The sequence below is a fragment of the Hemiscyllium ocellatum genome, chromosome 21 (genome assembly GCF_020745735.1).
Source record: "Hemiscyllium ocellatum isolate sHemOce1 chromosome 21, sHemOce1.pat.X.cur, whole genome shotgun sequence".
In the NCBI taxonomy this organism is placed as follows: Eukaryota; Metazoa; Chordata; class Chondrichthyes; order Orectolobiformes; family Hemiscylliidae; genus Hemiscyllium; species Hemiscyllium ocellatum.
Window position 1 is genome coordinate 64,090,599 of NC_083421.1, and position 25,740 is coordinate 64,116,338.

At 48.0% G+C, this 25,740-nt stretch overlaps 1 protein-coding gene across 1 annotated transcript in view; it reads right to left on the reverse strand.

The window, feature by feature from the left end:
* LOC132825960 (neurogenic locus notch homolog protein 1-like) overlaps window positions 1-25,740 on the reverse strand; it is a 111,569-nt gene that overhangs the window by 22,429 nt on the left and 63,400 nt on the right. Inside the window, exons 11-18 of the mRNA XM_060841639.1 lie at window positions 25,451-25,684; window positions 24,949-25,059; window positions 20,809-21,001; window positions 20,335-20,480; window positions 19,658-19,771; window positions 10,693-10,812; window positions 9,962-10,114; window positions 8,613-8,841 (exon numbers count right to left, since the gene is read on the reverse strand). Of these exons, the coding sequence (XP_060697622.1) occupies window positions 8,613-8,841; window positions 9,962-10,114; window positions 10,693-10,812; window positions 19,658-19,771; window positions 20,335-20,480; window positions 20,809-21,001; window positions 24,949-25,059; window positions 25,451-25,684 (1,300 nt within the window). The remainder of the gene's footprint in view (window positions 1-8,612; window positions 8,842-9,961; window positions 10,115-10,692; window positions 10,813-19,657; window positions 19,772-20,334; window positions 20,481-20,808; window positions 21,002-24,948; window positions 25,060-25,450; window positions 25,685-25,740) is intronic.

Genomic DNA, 25,740 nt, shown 5'->3' on the forward strand with positions numbered 1-25,740 from the left:
GCTCATAAAGAGACCATTCCACCCATCATGCCTGTACTGTCTCTCTAACCAATCAATCAGTCTCACTCCTCTGCTCTTTCTCCAAAGTCCTGCAAATGCTCCCTTTTCCAGTATTACTCCAATTCCCTTTGGAACGTTCCTGTTGAATCTACTTCCACTGCCCTCTCAAGCAGAACATTCTATAACATAACAACTCATTGCATCCTTCTCTCCTGCTCGTTTTCTTAAACTGATTCCCTTCAATCTGTGTCCCTCTGGTCAATGACCCTCCTGTTGTTGGTACAGCTTCTCTTGATTCACTCAATTCAATCCCCTCAGGATTTTGAACACACTGTTGACCTTCAGCTGCCTGAAACCAAAGCTCTGGAATTTCCCCCGATCCACTCTCTCCTCTTTGAAAATGATCCTCAAAACAATCTGTCTGACTGAGCATTGGTCACATATCCTCCCCTCCCTCCAACACTGCCCTACACAGGAAGCTACCTCCAAAGTCATTTCTTCCACACTCTGTCATCCAGTTACTCCATCTCTCCCTGTGCCCCTCTCTCTCCTCCAAACTCTCCCCAGTCACTCCTGCAAAGGCCAAACAGGTTGGGACTCTCTTCACTGGAGTTTAAGAGAATGAGAGGTGATCTCATTGAAACATGTCAGATTATTAAAGGACTTGAAAGGATACATTCTGAGAGAATGTTTCCCCTCATGGAAGAGTCATAGGACCAGATAGTACAGTCTCAGAGTAAAAGGGCACCTGACATGAGGAGGAATTTCTTCTCAGAAGGTTGAGTGTCTTTGGAATGCCTTGCCACAAAGCGCTGTGGGGCAGAGTCCTTGGGTATATTTAAGGATGAGATAGATTCTTGATCAATAGGTGGTCTAGGGTTAGAGGTTGAAATAGCTGCACAAAGGCTGGTATCTGTCACCACATCACCTTTTATTTACATGCGCACAGTACACTGGCTGTGACCAGCTAGCTCAGTCAGTCCCTGAATCCCTTGTTTATTATGTTTTTTTTGGAGTCCGCCCCTGAAGTAAGGAGACTTTGAATCTCTTGCTTTTTTTCCTTCTGAGTCCCCTATTTATTATTTTTCTCTAATCCTCTGTTTACATCTGTCAGCCAGGGCTCCTGATTGGAGCCTAGCTTAACAACCCCAATCAAAGGTCACATTTAATGAGATCCATCTGGTTCCAATCAGAATATCCCTCCCCCACTAATTCCAGGATGTAGACCTGGTCTTCCTCTGGTGGCTTCTCCTGAGATGTTTTTGCCCCTTTGACTTGGACACAGGCAGCCTGTGCTGGATTGTAGTCCGTCTCTTGAACCTGGAGCATCTCAGGAGAATTTCCTCCTCTTCTTCGGACTCTGAGGTTTCCTCAACATTAGACAAAGCAGGAGAACCTATGTTTTCTGACAGGCTTTATGGCTGTTCTGAGGGGCTAGGTACGTTTTGCTCCTACCTTGATTACGAGGTAGCAGCTTTCATGTGATTCACATGTTTGTTCAGGACTGCCTCACCTACCCTGACCTCGCCTCATACCCATGCAGGGCCATTTCTGAGGTTCGCTGAAGTAAGCTGTTTTTCTTGCTTAGAGAAAGCATGTGGCCAGCATTGGCATTCCTGCTGCCATTTCATCCAACCCCCAGCTCAAGGAATATCAGGTTTCATTTAGTGTGGACTCTTCTCCCCATCAGAAACTCTGCTGGAGCTATTCCTGTAGTTGCGCGAGGGGTGGTCCTATAATCGAACAGGAACCAGGAAAGTTTGGTATCAAGTGAAGCTAAGGCTGCTTCTTTAAACCTGCCTTCAATGTTTGGACCACTGTTTTTGCCAGACCATTGGACAATGGACGGTATGGATCTGAGCGAACATGCCAAATGCCATTTGACTTTAGGAAATACGTGATTTCCTTGCTGGTAAATGGCATCCCATTGTCTGTGACCAATACTTCCAGGAGTCTGTGTGTCACAAATGATGTTTTCAATCATTATCCCTGAGTTTACTGAATGAACTCTGTGCACATCCAATTTGAATAGGCACTCACAATAACCAGGAACATTCAGCCTATAAAAGGACCAGCATAGTCGACATGAAACCAAGTCCAAGGTCTTCCTAGCCATTCCCACCAACGTGGGGGAGCTGCTGGTGGTAATTTTTGTGCTTATTTGCACTTTAGGCACTGCCCCACCAATGCAGCTATGCCAGCATCCAATCCTGGTCACCAGACATAACTTCTAGCCAACATCTTCATTTTGAAGACCCCTGCTTGTCCCTTTTGGAGGTTGGCCAGTATCTGGAGGTGACAATCACTCTTGCTCCCCACAGTAATATGCCATCCTTATGGCCAGTTACATATGAATTTCCCCTAATAATTCACTAATCCAAGGAAAGGCAGAGCCAGGGCACCTTTGATTGCCCTCATTTAATCTTTTAATGGGTGTAACCTGATTTTGGTTGAGTGTGTTGCTGGAAAAGCACAGCAGGTTAGGCAGCATCCGAGGAGCAGGAAAATTGATGTTTTGGGCCAGAGCCTTTCATTAGGAATGAGGCTGGGAGCCTTTGGGGTGCAGAGATAAATGAGAGGGGGGTGGGGCTGGGGAGAAGATAGCTGAGAGTGCAATAGATGGATGGAGGTGGGGTAAAGGTGATAGGTCAGAGGGAAGGGTGGAGCGGATAGGTAGGAAGTAAGATTGACAGGTGGGACAGGTCATGAGGGTGGTGCTGAGCTGGAAGGTTGGAACGGGGTACGGTGGGGGGGAAGGGAAATGAGGAAACTGATGAGGTCCACATTGATGCCCTGGAGTTGAAGGGTCCTGAGGTGGACGATAAGGCATTAGGTGGTGAGGGAGTGGCGATGGAGGAGGCCCAGGACCTGCATGTCCTTGGCAGAGTGGGAAGGGGAGTTAAAATGTTCAGCCACGGGGCAGTGGGGTTGATTGGTGTGGGTGTCCCAGAGATGTTCTCTAAAGTGCTCTGTGAGAAGGCATCCAATCTCCCCAATGTAGAGGAGACCACATTGGGAGCAACGGATACAATAAATGACATGTGTGAAAGCGCAGGTGAAACTTTGATGGAAGTGGAAGGCTCCTTTGGGGCCTTAGATCGAGGTAAGGTGGGAGGAAGGTGTGGGCGCAGGTTTTGTAATTCCTGTTGTAGCAGGGGAAGGTGCCAGGATAGCAGAGTGGCTTGTTAGGGGGCATGGACCTGACCAGGTAGTCGTGGAGGGAACGGTCTTTCCAAAACGCAGCTAGGTCTGTTTGTAAGTGGCGGAAATGTCAGCGGAAGATGCAATTTATGTGGAGGTTGGTGGGCTGGAAGGTGAGGACCAGCAGGGTTTTGTCCTTGTTGCAGCTGGAGGGGTGGAGTTCGAGGGCAGAGTTGTGGGATGTGGATGAAATGCGTTGGAGGTCTTCAATCACGTGGGAGGAGAAATTTCAGTCTTTAAAGAAGGAGGCCATCTGGTGTGGTGGAACTGGTCCTCCTGGGGGCAGATGCGGTGGAGGCAGAGGATTTGGGAATACGGGATTTTTGCAGGAGGTAGGGTGAGAGGAGGTGTAATCCAGATAGCTGTGGGAGTCAGTGGGTTTGTAAAAAATGTCAGTGTTGAGTGGGTCTTCGTGGATGGAGATGGAGAGGTTCAGGAAGGGGAAGGAAGTGTCAGAGACGGTCCAGGTGAATTTAAGGTCGGGGTGGAATGTTGAATTTGATGAACTGTTCGACCTCCTCATTGGAGCATGAGGTGGCGCTAATGCAGTCATCAATGTAGCGGAGGAAGAGGTGGGGAGTGGTGCTGGTGTACTCTGGAAAATGGAGTTCTACGGAGCCGATAAAGTGACAGGCATAGTTGGGGCCCATGTGGATGCTCATGACTACCCCTTTCATCTGGAGGAAGTGGGAGGATTGGTTTTGTCAACTTTGTAACCCAAGGAAGTCACTTAGAGCACCTGAAACATCCATATTCCCCTTTTAAGGTGTACACCCACTTAGGAGAAATGTTTAAGCATCTGTCCAAGTTCTCCAAGTGCACTTTATTAATTCTCGATTGTTAACACATCATCCAGATAAATGGCAACCTGGCATAGCCCTTGTAAATGTTCTCTATTGTCCATTGGAAAAGGGTGCAGGCTGATGATACCCCACATGGCAGCCTTGTACATTGATACAAACGTTTATGGATATTAATTGAGAGACTCCTCATCTCGTCACAATTGCAGGTAGGCGTGCCTCATGCCCAGCTTTGTGAAAAACCCCTCTGCCCAACTAATTTTGCTTTATGTGATAGCATAGGTTATCCAGCTGCAAAAGCAGTTTATCATTTGCTTAAAATCCCCACAAAGGCGAACCAATTGGTATGGCCAGTGCTGCCCATTTCATAAACTGCACCGGTTTGATGATTCTTTCGCTCTCCAGCCTCCTGATTTCCACCTCTAGTTTTCCCCACAAGGTAAATGGCACTGGTCAGGCCTTGCAAAATCACTGAATTGCTTCCTGATCAACATGTAAAGTGGCCTTGGCCCTTTTGATAGTCCCTAACCCTTCCTGAAAAACTACTGGTGATTTCATTAGGACATCACTTGGGCAGCCATTTTCTAATCAAGAAATGTTGAGCCAATCGAGGTGAATCTTTCTCCACTAATTCCACCCCAATAGGCTTGGGCCCGAGCGTCTTACTATAATCAGTGGTAACTGCACCAACTGCTTCTCATAGGAGACTGGAACCAAGGTGGTACGTGAATCTGTAACGGTTCCCTGGTTTACATTCTCAGTCTGGCTGAGGTCTTGTGCAAACGTAAGGGTTGGGGTACAGAGCAAATCTTGTTAAAGGTAGCTTCTACAACCACTGATACAGCAATGCCAGTATCAATCTTCATGAGAACTGGGTGACCATTTAACCAAATATTAATTTTAGTTGGTTCCTGATTTGGATGTTGCTGAGCAATTTAACTGTTCCACACCACATGTGGGTGGACTTTCCAGGGTGTAGACTCTCTTACTCAAGACAGACTTTCTCAGACTCCTTTGCTGTCTCAAGTCTGCATACCACCAGCAACTGCAATGGTTTGCTGACCCAGATCCTGGAGAATGACTTAGCCAGTTGTCCGAGGCTTGGCTTTGTTTTGGGGTTTTGCTATGGGCTGACTCAGGACATACCCTGCGTGAGGCTCTGCAATTGCTGACACTCAAGGTGTTCCCCAAGCTCAGTTGGACTGGTGAGGGTGTCCACCTCCTTTGCCCTGTAGCTCCCAGGCTCCACTTGCCACATATTCTAAAGACAGAGTCAGTTGTAGTGCCTGTTTGAAGTTCCCACCGACGTTCGGGACACCACCCACGCCCTCCACCTCCTCCATGATTTTCGCTTCCCCGGCCCCCGCCTTATCTTCACCATGGACATCCAGTCCCTGTACATCTCCATCCCCCATCACGAAGGCCTCAAAGCCCTCCGCTTTCTCCTTTCCCACCGACCCAACCAGTACCCTTCCACTGACACCCTCCTTCGACTGACTGAACTGGTCCTCACTCTGAACAACTTCTCTTTCCAATCCTCCCACTTCCTCCAAACCAAAGGAGTTGCCATGGGCACCCGCATGGGCCCCAGCTATGCCTGCCTCATCGTCGGATATGTGGTACAGTCCATCTTCTGCAGCTACACTGGTACCACCTCCCACCTTTTCCTCCGCTACATCGATGACTATATTGGCACTACCTCGTGCTCCCACGAGGAGGTTTAACAGTTCATCCACTTTACTAACACCTTCCACCCTGACCTCAAATTTACCTGGACCATCTCAGACTCTTCCCTCCCCTTCTTAGATCTCTCCATTTCTATCTCGGGCGACCGACTCAACACGGACATTTACTATAAACCGACCAACTCCCAAAGCTACCTAGATTACACCTCCTCCCTCCCTGCCCCCTGTAAAAACGCCATCTCATATTCCTAATTCCTTCGCCTCAATACCAAACAACCCAGATGGCCTCCTTCTTCAAAGACCGCAATTTCCCCTCAGACGTGGTTGACAATGCTCTCCACCGCATCTCCTCCACTTCCCGCTCCTCCGTCCCTCCAATCGCCACCAGGACAGCACCCCACTGGTCCTCACCTACCACCCCACCAAACTCCAGATACATCGTATCATCCTTTGTCATTTCTGCCATATCCAAACAGACCCCTCCCCTCCCCTATCAGCGTTCCAGAAAGACCACTCCCCCCACGACTCCCTCGTCAGGTCCACACCCGCCACCAACCCAACCTCCACTCCCGGCACCTTCCCCTGCAAATGCAAGAAATGCAAAACTTGCGCCCACAACTCCACCCTCACTTCCCTCCAAAGCCCCAAGGGATCCTTCCATATCCATCACAAATTCACCTGCATCTCCACACACATCATTTACTGCATCCGGTGCACCCGATGTGGCCTCCTCTACATTGGGGAAACAGGCCGCCTACTTGCGGAACGTTTCAGAGAACACTTCTGGGACACCCGCACCAACCGATCCAACCGCCCTGTGGCTGAACACTTTAACTCTCCCTCCCACTCCGCCAAGGACATGCAGGTCCTTGGCCTCCTCCATCGCCAGACCATGACAACACGACGCCTGGAGGAAGAGCGCCTCATTTTCTGCCTAGGAACCCTCCAACCACAAAGGATGAATGCAGATTTCTCCAGCTTCCTCATTTCCCCTCCCCCACCTTATCTCAGTCCCAACTCTCGGACTCAGCACCGCCTTCTTGACTTGCAATCTTCTTCCTGACCTCTCTGTCCCCACCCCCTCTCCGACCTATCACCCTCACCTTAACCTCCTTTCACCTATCGCATTCCCAACGCCCCTCCCCCAAGTCCCTCCTCCCTACCTTTTATCATAGCCTGCTTGGCACACCCTCCTCATTCCTGAAGAAGGACTTATGCACGAAACATCGATTCTCCTGCTCCTTGGATGCTGCCTGGCCTGCTGTGTTTTTCCAGAATTACATTTTTCAACTCTGTTTGAAGTTCAGTTGAGCTTCTGCTAGTAGGCACTTTTGCATGGTTATGTCATTAAAATGGTCTCTCAGCATCTTATTCAGGGTTATCCCAAAATCACATGCCTCTGCCAGTCATCTTAACTTCATCAAAAATCCTGATATGGATTCCCCTGGTTCTTAAACAACCAAATACAACCAACAGTATCTCAGAATTAGAGGAGGTTTGAGGTGGTAATAAACCATAACCAAATCCGTCAACTCTTGGAAGGTTTTGGTGTCTGGTGCTTCTGGCAAGTTAAGCCCTAATACTCAAAAATACTGTGGATCCACAAGCAGTCAGAAGGAATATTCATTGTTTTTCATCTGTCCCAATGTCATTTTCCCAGAAAACATATCACCTTTCCACATACTGAGACCAATCTTCATCAGGTGGATTGGATAAGTCAAGCTTCCCAAATACAGGCATGATGCCAGAAATGTTTACCAGAACTCAAAGATGACTGTTGCGAGTGAATGTTTTTCAGGCACATTTTGTTTTCCCTCATCACCACTAAAATAGTTACACAGAGGCCTGTATCCCATTACCAAGTTACCCTTTATTTACATGTGCACATACATTAGCTGTGGCCAGCCAGGTCGGAGTCAGTCCCTGAAGTCAGGAATCTCTCCGAATCCCCTGTTTATCTTTTCTCAGTATTTTTAATAAATGACTATGTCTGGTAAGTGATTTGATTCCAACTTTCAAATTTCAATGGTTAAATTTTGGGTTTCACTATTAAATATTAATAATTATTGAAATAACTGCACAGGGTCTGGTATCTCGTCACCAGGTCACCTTTCATTTATATGTGCACCATACATTCATGGACTGTCTCTGAGCATACATACGGTGCACATATGTATGACCAGGCAGCTCAAACACAGTCCATGAAGTCAGGAAATTCTCTGAATCCCCTGTTTATTTATTTTCATGTTTCAAGGGCTTTATTTCTTTGAAAAATCTACTATTAAATCAAAAATGTAAAGTATTTTAGTTATTATAGTACAATATAACTTCGTACAAAAAAGCATATTACACAATTTCATATCATCAGTGGCTAAATGTGACACTCGTACCATAATTCCGTTTTTTAAAAACTTTTGGTCATTAACCTCTTATGAGAGTGTTTATCCAAATACACCACATGTACTCGTTCTCCACAGATGCTGATATTCAGTCATCAAGCCACCCTTTATTTACACGTACATAATATCTGACACTGGTTCAACTCCCTCACAACCAGCTCTCAGAATGAACAGAACCTCTGACTCTCCTGTTTGTTTAATTCCCTGTTTATTTTTTCTCTCTTTTTTTTCTTTTTTTTGCTCCCTCAGAGGCAGCTCTTAGAGAGAACAGAATGTCTGACACTCCTGTTCTTCTCTGTTTATCTCTGTTAGCCAGGGCTCCCTGATTGGGCCAGATTAACAACCCCAATTAAGGATCTCGTAGTCAACGAGATTCACCTGCTTCCAATCGCTACACAGGTAAAACAATGGAAAGTGGACTGAGGAAAATTGGTTCAGCCATTTTTTTTGATGGTGGAGTGGGCTTGAGGGTCCAAATGACCTACTCATATTGCTACTTCTTATGATCTGATGGACTCAGTGCTCACCTCTCTGTGCAGTCGGGGGTGTTGTTCTCACAGTGCATACCACTGAAGCCCAGGGGACAGGTACATGTGTAACTGTTGACACAGTCCGTGCAGTTACCACTGTTCCTGCAGGGATCACTGGCACACTCGTTAATATCCTCCTCACATTTGGGACCACGGAATCCAGGGAGACAGTCACAGGTGAAGCTACTGACTCCATCAGAGCACGAGCCTCCATTATGGCATGGATCTGTCAAAGGCAAAACAGAAAAAACAGGCTAGATCAAGACAGGAGCCATTACACAATTCATAGGACCAAAAGACAAAGAAGCAGAAATTACACCATTCAGCCCATGGAGTCTGCTCCACCGTTCAATCAGTGCTGGTAACTTTCTCAACCCCATTCTCCCATTATCTCCCAATAACCCTTGATCCCCTTGACAATCAAGAAGCTATCTACCTTCGTCTTAAATATACTAATGACCTAGCTTTGACAGCCTTTAGTGGCAGTGAATTCCATAGATTCACCACTCTCTCGCTGAAGACGTTTTTCCTTATCGCCATTCTAAAAGGTCTTCCTTTTACTCGGAGGCTGCGCCTCTGGTCCTGGTCTCTTCTATCAATGGAAACATCTTCCCAACATCCACTCTGTCTAGGTCATTCAGTATTCTGTAAATTTCAATTAGATTCCCCCCTCATCCTTCAAAGCTCCGGTGAGTATAGACCCAGAGTCTTCAAATGTTCCTCATTTGTTAAGTCTTTCATCCTAAGACCATTTTAGTGAACCTCCTCTGAACATGCTCCAGGGCCAGTACATCCTTCCTGAGATATGTGCCCAAAACTGCGCACAGTACTCCAAATTAATCTGATTCAGATAGCACCACTGAACAAAAATATTTCCCTTCCCCCCATTGAAGCCTTTCAAAGGAATTGAAATCAGGCAGCTAATCACAGTTAGGGAGTGCCTCACTGACGGAAGGTCAGTGTGGAGGGAGTGCCGCACCATCAGAGAGGCAGTGCAGAGGGAGTGCTGCACTGTTGAAGGGTCAGTGCGGAAGGGGTGTTGCACTGTTGGAAAGTCAGTACTGAGAGAGTGTCGCACTGTCGAAGGATCAGTGCAAAGGGAGTGCTGCACTATCGGAGGGTGGTCAGGGCTGAGGGAGTGCTGCACTATCAGAGGGTCAGTACAGAGGGAGTGCTGCACTGCCAGAGGATCAGTATTGAGAGAGTTCTGCAATGTCAGAGATTTAGTATTGAGGGAGCACCGCACTGCTGAAAGGTCAGTTCTGACAGAGCACCGTACTATCAGAGGGTCAGTGCTGAGGGAGTGCCACCTCTTGAAAATATGATCTCTCTCAGTCTCCACGTACTGGGCTGACAGTCATCCACGTCGGTCTCACAGATGGTGCCGGTGTAACCCTGTCGGCAGACACACTGGAATCCTCCCATCGAGTTCTGGCAAGTGGCTCCATTGAGGCAGGGGCTTTTCACACATTCGTTCACATCTTTCTGACAAGTCTGACCTGGACAGAGAGAATACTGGCATTAATCCACACTAAGAAAAGCAGATCTGAGGGATCATATAATCTGAGAGGTAGTATGTAACTAAAACAGCCTATGTAAAATCATTCCCCCTCCCCCTAATTCCAGGGGAGGTGGTGGGGGGGGAACATCCACGGGAAGGGGAAGTGATCACCTTGGGCATAGAGGGCAGAGATCATTCTTGTTGTTGGGAAGGGGAGGGAAGGGTGGTGTGGGGGGGGGGGGGGGGGGGGGGGCGTGCTGCTGGTATCACAGAGGGGGAGTCACGCTAGGTGAGGATTTGAAATCACTCCTGGGGCAGGTGAGGAGATGTTGCAGGGGGTGGCAGTGTCAGGGAGAGGGTCTTGGTGGGTAAGGGTACAGCTGGGGTACAGCTCCCACGCACACTGACTCTCACTGGGGTACAGTCCCACACACACTGACTCTCACTGGGGTACAGTCCCACAGTGGCAGTGGTGGTGGTGGTGGAGGGTGGAGGTTTCAGGGAGAGGGGCTCTCACTGGAGTTGGGGGGTGATCTTGGCTGGGGGAAGGATGGGGGTTTCTCTCACTCTCCTCACCTTGCCATCCCTCTGGACAGTCGCAGGAGAAATTCTCGTAATCCTCAGACTCGTGACACACGCCACCATTTTGACACGGCTGACTAGAGCACGGAGCAAGGACGTCCTCACAATTCACTCCTGTCAACAAACGGCCCCATTATTAACAAAACTAAACACAAGCCACAAGAAAACACCATCATTTCCAACATCAGGCATCTCCTCAAAGCGGGGCAAGGAATGGATGAATCAAATAAGAGTCCAACCCAGAAAGCCATCCCATCAACATATCCAGACAATATTCAGTTGCGAATCTCCATGCAGTCACATATCGGACATTTACAGCAAGATGAGCACAGGAAATCAGAAACTATGGTACAACTGTCGAGGTTTTGGTGATGTGACATGAGGGTTAGCTTGTGGCATTTGACAGAAATTCCAGCTATCTCATCAGGTCGACAAGATTCTGCAGGGGTTGGTCAGAGGAGAAAGGGAGAAGCTGTACCTGCCACCACCCCTCCCCAACACAAACCTGGAGATTCTAATCTCAGAGTAAATGCCTAACAGGACAGAGATATTACAGGAGGTACAGCTCCCACACACACTGACTCTCACTGGGGTACGGCTCCCACACACACTGACCCTCGCTGGGGTACGGCTCCCACACACACTGACTCTCACTGGGGTACAGCTCCCACACACACTGACTCTCACTGGGGTACAGCCCCACACACACTGACTCTCACTGGGGTACGGCTCCCACACACACTGACTCTCACTGGGGTACGGCTCCCACACACACTGACTCTCACTGGGGTACAGCTCCCACACACACTGACTCTCACTGGGGTACACTCCCACACTCACTGACTCTCACTGGGGTACAGTTCCGACACTCATTGATTCTCACTGGGTTACAGTCCCACACACACTGACTCTCACTGGGTTACAGTCCCACGCACACTGACTCTCACTGGGGTACAGCTCCTACACTCATTGATTCTCACTGGGGTACAGTCCCACACACACTGACTCTCACTGGGTTACAGTCCCACACACACTGACTCTCACTGGGGTACACTCCCACACACACTGACCCTCACGGGGTACAGTCCCACACACACTGACTCTCACTGGGGTACAGCTCCCACACACACTGACTCTCACTGGGTTACAGCTCCCACACACACTGACTCTCACTGGGTTACAGTCCCACACACACTGACTCTCACTGGGATACAGCTCCCACACACACTGACTCTCACTGGGTTACAGTCCCACACACACTGACTCTCACTGGGATACAGCTCCCACACACACTGACTCTCACTGGGTTACAGTCCCACACACACTGACTCTCACTGGGATACAGCTCCCACACACACTGACTCTCACTGGGTTACAGTCCCACACACACTGACTCTCACTGGGATACAGCTCCCACACACACTGACTCTCACTGGGTTACAGTCCCACACACACTGACTCTCACTGGGGTACAGCTCCCACACACACTGACTCTCACTGGGGTACAGCTCCCACACACACTGACTCTCACTGGGTTACAGTCCCACACACACTGACTCTCACTGGGATACAGCTCCCACACACACTGACTCTCACTGGGTTACAGTCCCACGCACACTGACTCTCACTGGGTTACAGTCCCACGCACACTGACTCTCTCAGTTTGTCCAGCAGGGGTCCCTAACAATGAAAGGAGCTGACTTTGGGATATTTTTGCTGTAATTTATTCCAGTGATTTATCCCAATCCAACTTCACCAGAGGTCCCAGAACAACAGAAAGATTAAACACTTGAGAAACTGCTGTTGAAAAGAATTTAAAATGTCAAGGTGTCTGTAATTTTGTTTTGCTCGAGTAGCCAGTTTGAAAGTAAACCTTTCTTCTCACTGCTTTCGCTAAGTGTGGACTATTTTCATGTCCGGTTACCATGGAAACACTGCCAGGACAGGAAAGGTGACGCCAGTTCCAGCAATTGTTCTCTATGTGGCTCCGAATCCAGGGAACAGGAAACTGGGAAACAACAGACCCTTGTCATCCGAACCCTCAGCAGGAAATCTGTCGTCTGTTTATTCTCACTCCGCCTTGGCAGAGAATCCCTGTCCTCAAACAGCAGCCAGAATGGTGACCGGATACCACATGGTCTATCGTGATGGGGCTGCAGGGGGAGGGGCTGGTACAGAGTGGAGTGAGGGGAGGGGTCAGTTCGTGCAATCCTGCTCCCCTTCACTCTCACACTCAGCAGTGAGCTCTCCTTCACAAACTGAAGGCTGGACCCCCATCATTGCAGCAAGATGATATGAACTCACTGGCAGTCTCAATTCAATGTGGGGTTTCATAGAACATAGACCAGTACAGGACAGTCCAGGCCCGTAGGCCCTCAATGTTGTGCTGACCTTGTATCAAACTAACCTACGTGCCCTTCATTGTACTATCTTCCATGTGCCTATCCTAGAGTCACTTAAATGTCCCTAATATATCTGACTCTACTCCCACCACTAGCAGTGCATTCCCCGCACCTACCACCCTCTGAGTAAAGAACCTACCTCTGATATCTCCCCTAAACCTTCCTCCAGTTGCCCTAAAATTATGTTCCCTCGTGATTGCCATTTCTGTCCTGGGAAAAAGTCTCTGGCTATCTGCTCTGCCTCTCATCATCTTGTACACCTCTATCAAGTCACCTTCGTTCCAATGAGAAAAGCCCTCGCTCTCTCAACTTTTCTTCGTCAGACATGCCCTTCAGTCCAGGCAGCATCCTGGTAAATCTCCTCTGCACCCTCTCTAAAGCTTCCACATCCATCCTGTAGTGATGGTAACTAGAACTGAACACAATATTCCATGTGTGGCCTCACCAGGGCTCTAGAGAGCTGTAGCATAACCTTGAGGCTCTTAAACTCAATCCCCTGCTAAGGAAAGCCAACACACCATACACCTTCTTAACAACTCCATCACCTTGGGTGGTGACTTTGAGGGATCTATGGACATGGACCCCAAGATCCCTCTGTTCCTCCAAGCTGCCAAGAATCCTGCCTTTAACTCTGTACTCTGCATTCGAATTTGACCTTCCAAAATGAATCACTTGACTCTTTTCCGGACTGAACTCCATCTGCCACTTCTCAGCCCAGATCTGCATCCTGTCAATGTCCAGTTGCAACCTACCCCACAGCCCTCTACACTACCCCCCACACCACCAACCTTCTTGTCATCGCCAAACTTACTAACCTACCCTTCCACTTCCTCATCCAAGTCCTTTATAAATATCACAAAGAGCAGAGGTCCTCGAACTGATCTGTGTGAAACACCGCTGGTCACCGAGCTCCAGGCAAAATACTTTCCATCTACGGCCACCCTCTGTCTTCTATGAGCCAGCCAATTCTGTATCCAGTCAGCCAGATTTCCCTGTATTCCATGCCTCCTTATTTTCTGAATGAGCCTATCAAACACCTTGCTAAAATCCATGTACACAACATCAACTGCTCTACCTTCATCAATGTGTTGTGTCACATCCTCAAAGAATTCAATAAGGTTTGTGAGGTATGACCTTCCCTTCACAAAGCCATGGTGACTATCTCTAACCAGTTACTTCTCCAAGTAATCATAAATCCTGTCTCTCAAAATCTTCTCCAATAATTTGCCCACCACTAACATAAGACTAATTAGTCTGTAGTTCCTAAGATTATCCCTATTCCCTTTTCTTGAACAAGGGAATAACATTTGCTGCTCTCCAATCATCTGACACTACCCCAGTGGACAGTGAGGATGCAAAGATCCTCACCAAAGGTGCTGCAAACTCTTCCCTCACTTCCTGTTGTAACCTTGGGTATATCCTGTCAGGCTCAGGATACTTATCTATCCTTATGTTTTTCAAACTTTTTAGCAAATCCTCCTTCTTAACATCAACCTATTCAAGCATATCAGTCTGTTTCACGCAGTCCTCACAAACGTCAATGTCCCTCTCACTAGTGAAAACTGTTTTCCTTGAAGCGTTGGAGGCTGAGGGGTGACCTTAGATGTTTACAAAATTATGAGGGGCATGGATAGGATAAATAGACAAAGTCTTTTCCCTGGGGTCAGGGAGACCATAACTAGAGGGCATAGGTTTAGGGTGAGAGGGGAAAGATATAAAAGAGACCTAAGGGTCAACTTTTTCACACAGAGGGTGGTATGTGTATGGAATGAGCTGCCAGAGGATGTGGTGGAGGTTGGTACTTTTGCAACATTTAAGAGGCATTTGGATGGGTATATGAATAGGAAGGGTTTGGAGAGATATGGGCCAGTAGCTGGCAGGTGGGACTAGATTGGGTTGGGATATCTGGTCGGCATGGATGGATTGGACCGAAGGGTCTGTTTCCATGCTGTACATCTCTATGACTCTATGATGGAGGTCTTACCAGTTGGTTAGAGCCGTAAAAAGCTTCAAGTGGCCTCTTTTTAGCTAAGGCCACTTTAAGAGCCAATGCCAGGTACTTATGGGACAGTGGCTGGACTTCCCCAGGATCACAAGCCTTCTAGGCAGAAGCTTGAACACAGAGAACTACCAACCTTTCAGAAGTCAGCAGCTCATTGAACAGCAGCTACTGGAGAGGTGGTAGTTGCTGATGGCAGCCACAAAAGGCCAAAATCATAGCAGGTTCCACATCTCGTATCACCTACAGATCTTTCAACCTATCATCCTTTCCTTACCTCAGTGGGACAAACCTGTCCAGCCCTATCAGCATGTGGTCCTAAACAACCTCCACATTTCTCTCATGCATTTCCCAGAGAACATCTGTTCCCAATTTAGGTGCCCCAGTTCCTGCCTAATAGTATTGTAATTCCCCCTCCCCTAATTAAATACCTTCCCATCTGCTCCTATCCCTCTCCATGGGTATAGTAAAGGTCAGGGAGTTGTGATCACTATCACTGAAATGCTCTCCCACCAAGAGATCTGACACCTGGCATGGTTTGTTGCCAAGCAACAAATCCAATCTGGCCTCCCCTCTAGTCGACCTATCTATATATTGAATCAGAAATACTTCCTGGACATACCTGACAAAAACCCCTTCATCCAAACTATTTGAACTAAGGAGGTTCCAGTCAATATTAGGCAAGTTAAAGTCACCCATGACAACAACCCTGTTACTTCTGCGCCTTTCCAAAATCTGCCCCCCAATCTGCTCCTCCATGTCTCTGTTGTTACTGAGGGAATCTGTAGAAAATTCCTAATAAAATGACTGCTCCTTTCCCGTTTCTGACTTCCACCCATACTGACCTTTTAGACAAACCCTCATTAACGAGCTCCCTTTCTGCAGCCGTGATACTATCCCTGATTAGCAATGCTACTCCCACATCTCTTTTACCACTTCCCCTATTCCTTTTGAACCATGTAACCCCTGGCACATCCAACAACCATTCCTGACCCCAAGTCTCCGTAATGGCTACAACATCATAGTTCCAAGCACTGATCCATGCTCCACGTTGATCACCCTTATTCCTGACACTTGCATTAAAATATGATGTGGAGGTGCCAGTGTTGGAATGGGGTGGACAAAGTTAAAAGTCACATGACACCAGGTTATAGTTCAACAGCTTTATTTGGAAGCCCAAGCTTTTGAGCGCTGCCCCTTTGTCAGGTTGCTCATGGAGTAGGATCATAGGACACAGAATTTATAGCAAAAGATCATAGTGTCATACACTGATGCAATATATTAAACAATATATTTAACAGCGGTCTAGGTTTGTTCAATATATTGCATCAGTATATGATACTATGATCTTTTTGCTCTAAATTTGTACCAAAGTGATCCTACCCCACTAGCTACCTGATAAGAAGCAGCACTCCGATAGCTTGTACTTTGAAATAAACCTGTTGGACTATAACCTGGTGTCTTGTGATTTTTAACAGTGTTAAAATGGACACACTTCAAACATCATACTGACTGCACCTTTGCCCTATCGACTGTCTATCCTTCCTCACAGATTCCATACACTGTATCTGGCAGTTCACTACCTACTCCATTATCTGATCCTTAGCTCCGGTTTCCACTCTCCTGCCAGTATAGGTTTAATCTTCCTGAAGAGCTCTGGCAAACCTCCTGCCCCTGATATTGGTGCCCCTCCAGTTCAGGTGCATCCCGTCTTTCATGTACAAGTCCCACCTTCCCCTGAAGGTATCTCAATGATCCACATAACTGAAGCCCTCCCTCCTACACCAGCCCTACAGCCATGTTTTCATCTGCACACGGTCTCTGTTCCTAGCTTCAGTAGCCTGTGGCACCAGTAACAATCTTGTGATTACTACTCTGCTTGTCCTCCCTCTAGCTTCCGACCTAATTCCCTATATTCTCTTTTCAGGTCCTTCTCCCTTTACTTCTCGTTTCACTCCCTCCCCCTTAAGAATCCTTCGCTTCCATCAAAGTCGCTGAAGAAATTGTGTTCCTGTGAGACATTGCAAAAGGTTTCATTGATTGCATTGGGAGATGGGAATTGTTTTTCGCTTAAAGAGTTGTCCAGATCTGGAGCACTCAGTGGAGAGAGCTGGTTCTATTAGTAACTTTAACTGGGTGCTGGCCAGGTCTTTGATATATAGAGTTCCACAACTCAGAGATTGGTCCTTTGGCCCATCGAATCTGTGCTGGTCAATAACAATCACCAAACTATTCTAATCCTATTTCCCAGCACCTGGCCCACATACTTGCAATTTTGGCATCGTAAGCATATATCTAAATCCTTCTTCGATGTACAAGGGCTTCTGCCTTTCCCACCCTCACAAGCAGTGTGGACTTGTAGGGCCGAAGGGACTGTTTCCACAATGTAAGTAATCTAATCTAATCTAATCAGTGAGTTCCAGAATTCCACTGCCCTCTGGTGAAAAGGTTTTTCTCACATCCAGTCTGAACCTAACCTTCAATCTCTGCTCTTAGTCATTAATCCCGCTTTCAAGAGGAAAAGTTCCTTCCTGTCAACCTAATCAATGTGCATTGTAATTTTGTATACCTCAATCATGTGCCTCCTCAATTTCCTCTGCTCTAAGGAAAACAATCCCAGTCTGTCTAATCTCCCTTCATTACAGAAACCCTCCAGCCCAGACACCAGCCTGGTAAATCTCCTCTGTACCCTCTCCAGTGCTATCACATCCCTCCTATAATGTTGACTCTAGAGCTGCACACAATACTCTCATTGTGGCCTAACCAACATTTTATATAGTTCCAGCCTCACCTCCCTGCTCTGAAATTATATACCTCAGTCAGTAAACGCTGATATCTCAGATGCCTTCTTATACCTGACCTGAACCTTTAGGTCTTCAGGGTTGAGAAACCTATAGAGAGATACACAAGAAGAGTGCAGGACTAAACATGAAGCACTTTCAAAGTCATGGCACAGGGGCTGAATGGCCTTCCTACCTTCTGGACAAATTCAGAAAGTATCAGCAACGGTTCCATGAACAGCACTCAGTGAATCAGGTCCTACTCCAGAGGTTCCAGCTCAAAATTCACAGGGTCAGTGCTGAGGGAGGGTCAGTGCTGAGGGAGTGCCGCACTGTCAAAGGGTCAGTGCTGAGGGAGTGCCACACTGTCAGAGGGTCAGTGCTGAGGGAGTGCCGCACTGTCGGAGGGTCAGTGCTGAGGGAGTGCCGCACTGTGGGAGGGTCAGTGCTGAGGGAGTGCCGCACTGTCGGAGGGTCAGTGCTGAGGGAGTGCCGCACTGCCGGAGGGTCAGTGCTGAGGGAGTACCACACTGTGGGATGGTCAGTGCTGAGGGAGTGCCGCACTGTGGGAGGGTCAGTGCTGAGGGAGTGCCACACTGTCAGAGGGTCAGTGCTGAGGGAGTGCCGCACTGTCAGAGGGTCAGTGCTGAGGGAGTGCCGCACTGTCGGAGGGTCAGTGCTGAGGGAGTGCCGCACTGTGGGAGGGTCAGTGCTGAGGGAGTGCCGCACTGTCGGAGGATCAGTGCTGAGGGAGTGCCGCACTGTCGGAGGGTCAGTGCTGAGGGAGTGCCGCACTGTCGGAGGGTCAGTGCTGAGGGAGTGCCGCACTGTGGGAGGGTCAGTGCTGAGGGAGTGCCGCACTGTCAAAGGGTCAGTGCTGAGGGAGTGCCGCACTGTCAGAGGGTCAGTGCTGGGGGAGCGCCGCACTGTCGGAGGGTCAGTGCTGAGGGAGCGCCACACTGTCAGAGGGTCAGTGCTGAGGGAGCGCCGCACTGTCGGAGGGTCAGTGCTGGGGGAGCGCCGCACTGTCGGAGGGTCAGTGCTGGGGGAGCGCCGCACTGTCGGAGGGTCAGTGCTGAGGGAGCGCCACACTGTCAGAGGGTCAGTGCTGAGGGAGTGCCGCACTGTCGGAGGGTCAGTGCTGAGGGAGTGCCACACTGTCGGAGGGTCAGTGCTGAGGGAGTGCCACACTGTCAGAGGGTCAGTGCTGAGGGAGTGCTGCACTGTCAGATAGTCAGTGCTGAGGGAGTGCCGCACTGTCAGATAGTCAGTGCTGAGGGAGTGCCGCACTGTCAGAGGGTCAGTGATAGGAAGTGCCACAATGTTGGAGGCACAGTGCTGAGGGAGCATTGCACTGTCAGATCCTATTATTTGAAAGAAATGTTAAATTGACTCTGTCTTTCCCCTCAAGTTAATATAAAAGTTAAGAAACATGAGTAAGTTCTCCCTGGTGTCTGACTAAACATTCACTCCCAAACTGATGTTACAATAATAATTAATCGGGTACCTTATGTTATTTCTTTTGTGGGATCTTGCTTCGTGCAAACTGACTGCCCTGTATTACAACAGTGTCAGAATTCAATAACTACTTGAATAGTTGTAAACTGCTTTAGGACATCCTGAGTTTGTGAAAGGTGCCATATATTTTCAAATTTGTCTTTATTCTACAATATCTTTGCAGCAGGATTTTCCCAAGTGTTTTTAGCCCACATAGTGACTAAATGTATGGGGGTGCTGACTGGCTGAGCGCTGGGGCTGAGCTGATACTGCATCATTACCTGTGTATGGTAAAACACAGTTACACTTGTATCCAGCAACATCATCAATGCAGCTCCCCTGGTTCAGGCACGGGTTCGATGCACACTCATTGATGTTCGTCTGGCAGTTGGGTCCTGGAACAGAAACAAAACCAGGCATCAGTGGAAAGATGACAAATTATACGCTATCTGAGACAGAGAGAGAGAGAATAGGGGGAGGGAGGGAGACAGGCAGGGTGAGAAAGAGGGAGATGAGAAGTGGAGGGGAGATATAGAGAGGTAAAGAGAGAGGCAGTAAAGAGAGAGAAGTGAGATAGAGAGAAAAAGAGGGAGCAAAAGAGAGAGAAACATGGGGAAAGAGGGAGAGAAGAGTGTGATATACAGATGGAGGAGAAGTAGTGAGAGAGTCAGAAAAAGAGAAAGATGAGGGAGAAAGCAAGAGAGAGAGACATAGACCGAGATAACCAAAGCAAAGAATGAGGAAAGATAAAATCAGAGCTGCTGAAAGAGAGAAGAATAATGTGGGGGAGAAAATGTCACAGACACAGACACAGAGACAGAGAGAGAGAGAGCACCTGACAGTTCAACCACTGCCTGCTGTCAGTAATACAGGAACATGCAGTAGAGCGGGAGCTAACCCTGACACCATTTCTGGGCCAGCCCCACCCTAACCCTAACATTAATGCTGTACTCCTTACCTCGGAACCCGGGCTGACAGTCACACAGGTAGCCATTGTTCATATCCCGACATGTGCCCCCATTCACACAAGGGTGAGACTCACACTCATTGACATTCAGATCACAGTTTGTTCCAGTCCAACCTGGACTACACTCACAGCTGTACCTGTTGGAGAGAGAACAGAGTTAGACTGCCCACAGCACAGATGACACTGTCCCCATCCAGCACTGCCAGGAAGGGACAGCACAGGGTTAGATATAAAGTAAAGCTCCCTCTACACTTTCCCCATCAAACACTGCCAGGACAGGGACAGCACAGGGTTATATACAGAGTAAATCTCCCTCTACACTGTTCCATCAGACATTGCCAGGACAGGAACAGCATGGGATTAGATACAGAGTAAAGCACCATTTCAGGTCTTGCTCCCTGCACTTTTCTGATCCCTCCCTCACATTGCCCCGTGATGGACATCGAGTGATGAAGGGGCACTCACCCATTGAGGTGGTCTTGACATTCTCCGTGGATACAGGGGTTGCTGTCGCACTCATTCACCTCTGACAGACAAACCAGGTCGTGATAACCCTCTGGACAGACACAAGTGAAGCTGTTGATGCCATCTTTGCAGGTGCCCCCATTGTGGCAAGGGTTTGAAGCACACTCATCAATGTTAATGTTACACATAGGGCCTGAAAGACAAACATACAGTATGAAGATTCATAAAGATCAGCATTAAAACCAAACAGTAATAAATATCACCGCCATCGTTTTGTGAGGATAGAGAATGACAATTTGGCAAAAACATAAATATTTTTAAAAACAATGAACATTAGGAGTCTGACAACAGGTTTGCTAGTTGAATCCATGTGCAGTTTGACACAAGCAACTAACAATGACAGGCTGCATCCAGGAGGGGTTCGACATGAGCTCTAGACTTCCAAAGGGGCTGTGTGGGGGCCACTGCAGGACGAGAGTGTGTGGCATGGACCTCAGATTTGGGCTGCAGTCCAGGCTAGTGTTTTGTAGGACACAGGAACAGTCTTAAATGTATTACAGCTACAGTCAGATAGTAGCCCGACACTGATTAATCATGGGGGCTAATACAATAAAAAGGAACATTCGAGTAATATACCAGTAGGATGTCAGTGCTGTCCCTCAGCGTGAGTCAATCTATATGGGGGCTGAATCCCAGTGAGAGTCAGTGTGTACGGGAGCTGTATCCCAGTGAGAGTCAGTGTATGTGGGACTGTACCCCAGTGAGGGTCAGTGTGTGCGGGAGTGTACCCCAGTGAGAGTCAGTGTGTGTGGTACTGTACCCCAGTGAGAGTCAGTGTGTATGGTACTGTACCCCAGTGAGAGTCAGTGTGTGTGGGAGCTGTACCCCAGTGAGAGTCAGTGTGTGTGGTACTTTACCCCAGTGAGAGTCAGTGTGCGTGGGAGCTGTACCCCAGTGAGAGTCAGTGTAGGTGGGACTGTACCCCAGTGAGAGTCAGTGTGTGTGGGAACTGTACCCCAGTGAGAGTCAGTGTGTGTGGGAGCTGTACCCCAGTGAGAGTCGGTGTGTGTGGGAGCTGTACCCCAGTGAGAGTCAGTGTGTGTGGGACTGTACCCCAGTGAGAGTCGGTGTGAGTGGGAGCTGTTCCCCAGTGAGAGTCAGTGTGTGTGGGACCGTACCCCAGTGAGAGTCAGTGTGTGTGGGAACTGTACCCCAGTGAGAGTCGGGTGTGTGTGGGACTGTACCCCAGTTAGGGTCAGTGTGTGTGGGACTGTACCCCAGTGAGAGCCAGTGTGTGTGGGTCTGTACCCCAGTGAGAGTCAGTGTGTGTGGGACTGTACCCCAGTGAGAGTCAGTGTGTGTGGGAGCTGTACCCCAGTGAGAGTTAGTGTGTGTGGGAGCTGTACTCCAGTGAGAGTCAGAAGGGAGCCTGGAAACTAGAGAGTGAAGGAGATTTACAGTTATTGAAAAGCAGCATCAGTCAGTCAGTTCTGGAACATCTCAACTGCTCAAATTAAACTTCAAAAGTTGTTGTGCGATGCATTCATATAAATGGGTTGCTCAGTATCGAGCCCCACTCCCGCCCCCAGAAACAAAAACAGTACTAGGGTGGGGAGGCCTTGATGTTCTCAGGTGTCAGGATTGTTTTCTGCTTCACCTGCCCTCTATCTTTGAAAGCAGTGGTGTGACCCTGTAACCGGAGACGCCAGATGGATCGTCCACTTCATAATGGGCCCTTTATTTGGAATGTAGTGCTTTTTGTCAGAGACTCCTGTGCCTGTTTCTCGGAGATGGCAGCAAGGCCGTGATCTGCCTGTGGTTCAGGTACAGCACAGTGTTGGGGAGAAATTCTCCACATTGAAGGAGAGAGTGAGTGGGGGGGGTGGGGGGGCATCGACCAGGATATGGAACCTGATACCCCTGAGAATTGCTGTGACTGATGACTCTCGGCCTTTTCAGTCTGGATCCTGTATTTCCCTGCTGCTGTTGACTGGGTTCGGGCAGAGACATCGCTGCCCTGGCAACACACACTCCAGTGCTTTCACTCGCCTCTTTGGCCTGTAATTTCAAATGGAGTTTAAATACGATCAGAAGACAGCAGGACTGAGTGGCCCCAGAGCCTTTAGGATGAAGTATTTTCCTGCTGTTTAGGATTTTGGAGCATAAGTGGGCCATTCATCCTCTCAACTCTGCTCTGCCATTCAAGATCATATTGATCTGTTTGTGTTTTGAAATCCACATTTCCGTCTCCACCCCTGCCCCCAACCCTCGATATCCCTGCCTAAAACTCAACATTCCTGTTAAAAATATTTAATGTGAGGCAGTATTCTAGAATCTCTCAATTCTCAGGGAAAAAATTCCCCTTCCCTCTGCCCTAAAAGGATGATCCCTAATTTTAAAACAATGCCTTTGGTCAAGAGGAAACATCCTTTCCAAATCCACCTTGTCAAGACCATTCAGGATCTAATACACTTCAGTCACCCTTCGCTCTTCTAAATTCCAGTGCAAACAAGTCCAATCCATCCAACTTTTCCCCATAAAACAGCCCACTTATTCCAGCTCTCAATCTGCTAAACCCCTCTTAACTGCCTCCAATATATATGTATCCTTCCTTCAATAAAGAGGTCAAAGTGGCCTCATCAATACCCTGTACAACTGAAGCATAACAGGTGCATCTCTGTAAAACAAAGAACTGCCGATGCTGTAAATCTGACACAAAAACAGAAGTTGCTGGAGGAATTCAGCAAGTCTGGCAGCGTCTGCGGAGAGAGAAACAGTTAATGAATCATCTCCAATGACCCTTCATCAACCTGAAACATTGACTCTATTTCTCCAGTCATTTCTGTTTCTGATCATTCCCCTTTGAGTTCAAATCTGCTGATAATAAAGGATATCACCCCATTAGCTTTTTAATCACTTGCTGTAGCTGCGTAATAATTTTTGTGACTCATGCACTATAACCACCCTGATCCCTATGCAACTCAGAATTATGCTGTCATTTTCTATTCATATAAAACTGTTGTTCTCATTTTCCTGCAAAAGAGAACTTCACATTTTCCCACATTGTATTCCACCTGCCAGATTTTTGCCCATTCACTGACCATAAATATATTAGTCTGAATACTTGTAATGCCATCCTCACCACTCACTTTCCCTCTGTCTATCATCTGTATGTCCAGCCACTAATACATTCCCTCATCTAAGACTCTGATGTAATTTAACATCAGCCCCTCACTGGGACTACAGATGAAAGCAAAAGTTGGGAGGTGAGGGGTTGGTTTATCAGGACAGGGGGTAGATTGGAGAGAGGAGAGAGAGAGAGAAGGTGAAAGAAGGAGAGAAGAGGGGGAAGAGGAGGGGCCAGGTTAGAACTGAGATGTATAGACAGAGGAGAAGGGGCAAGTAATTAGAGCGGGGAGTGTGAAGCTGAGAAGAGTGGGAAAAGGGGAATGAAGGCGATGGTGGGGAATTAAGGCAGGGGAGTGGGGAAAGAGGAATGAGTGGAGGGAGGCTGGTGGTCACAATGTGAATGGCCAGAGAGTTAGTAGTGAGCTTCAGGGATCCTGCACAGACTTGGGAAGACTGAGAACAGAACAGAAAAGAAAATCTCTTTTAGTAAAAGTGAACATTGTCCAGGATTCAATTTCACAAGCAGCCAACAAAAACCAAGTGGAAAAGAAACTGTCTAAGGGAGAGAGGGGTTGTCAGGGACAGTCCCTCACATTATTGCAGCAACAAAACAACAGGGAGAATCTGTGAGGACTGCTGTCACCGGTGAGGAACACAGCCTGCATTTATATTACACTTTCAAGCAATGCAAAGTCTCATGGTGCTTCTCAGCACTGTCCCCAAATACAGAGCGTGAGCTTTGAGGGTACATGAGGACAGGTGACAGAGGTAGACTAAAGGCGGTTACACAGATAGGGAGGGGTGGACAGTTTGGAGGAGGTGACAGAGATAACGTGGGATGTAGGATGGTACAGAGATAGGGAGGGGTGTAAGGGTTGGAGGAGGTAAAGTTTAAAAGTGTGAATTGAAGGAAGGACTGGGGTGTGTGGTGAGGGTCCCATCAGCAGGACAGCTGGGTCATAGGTGAAATCAGACAATGTGACTGAGGTTAAGTTTAGTAGCGTGTCCTACCTGAATATCCGATCTCACAGACACAGTCATAACTGTTAATCTGATCGATGCAGTTGCCATATTCACACGGGTTACTGGCACAATCATCCAGATTTGTTTCACAGTTCACGCCTGAGGCAAAATAATATTTTTAGTGATTAAATCACAACAAGCTCACACCACTTAACACCAGGACAAATAAATAAGCTATTGTCAGAAAGCGAAACAGATTTGCATTTCTGTAGTGTCTCAGCATGTCCCAAACCCCTTTTACGGACAACGAGATTCTCTTTTAAGTGGGGAACTGACTATGAAGAGCAAGATCCCACAGGCAACAATCTAATCACAATCCAACTGCCCCATTTTTTGAGAATATGAATTCCTGAAGTTACAGATTCCCAGAACATCTGAAGGCATGAGGTGGTGAAAGGTGTGGGGCTGGGGTGGGGGATTCAGGGTGAGGATGGGAGTGAGGCATTGAAGGAGGAAGGGGGTGGTGTGCAGACAGGGGAGAGCTCAGTACCTGTGGTTCCTTTTAGACAGGCACACACATAGCCATCGATCTTATCCTGGCAGCTTCCTCCATTCTGACATGGCTGGCTCTGACACTCATTAATGTTGATATCACATACTCGGCCTGTGTAACCCTGGTTACAGACACAGAGAAAGGTCGCAATCTCATCCTTACAAACGCCATAGTGACAGGGGTCTTGCTCACACTCATCGATGTCCGTCTCACACAGTGTTCCAGTAAAACCTACAGGAGGACCGCATCACCAATCAGAAAGGAGAGATCACAGGAGAGGGAGTTAG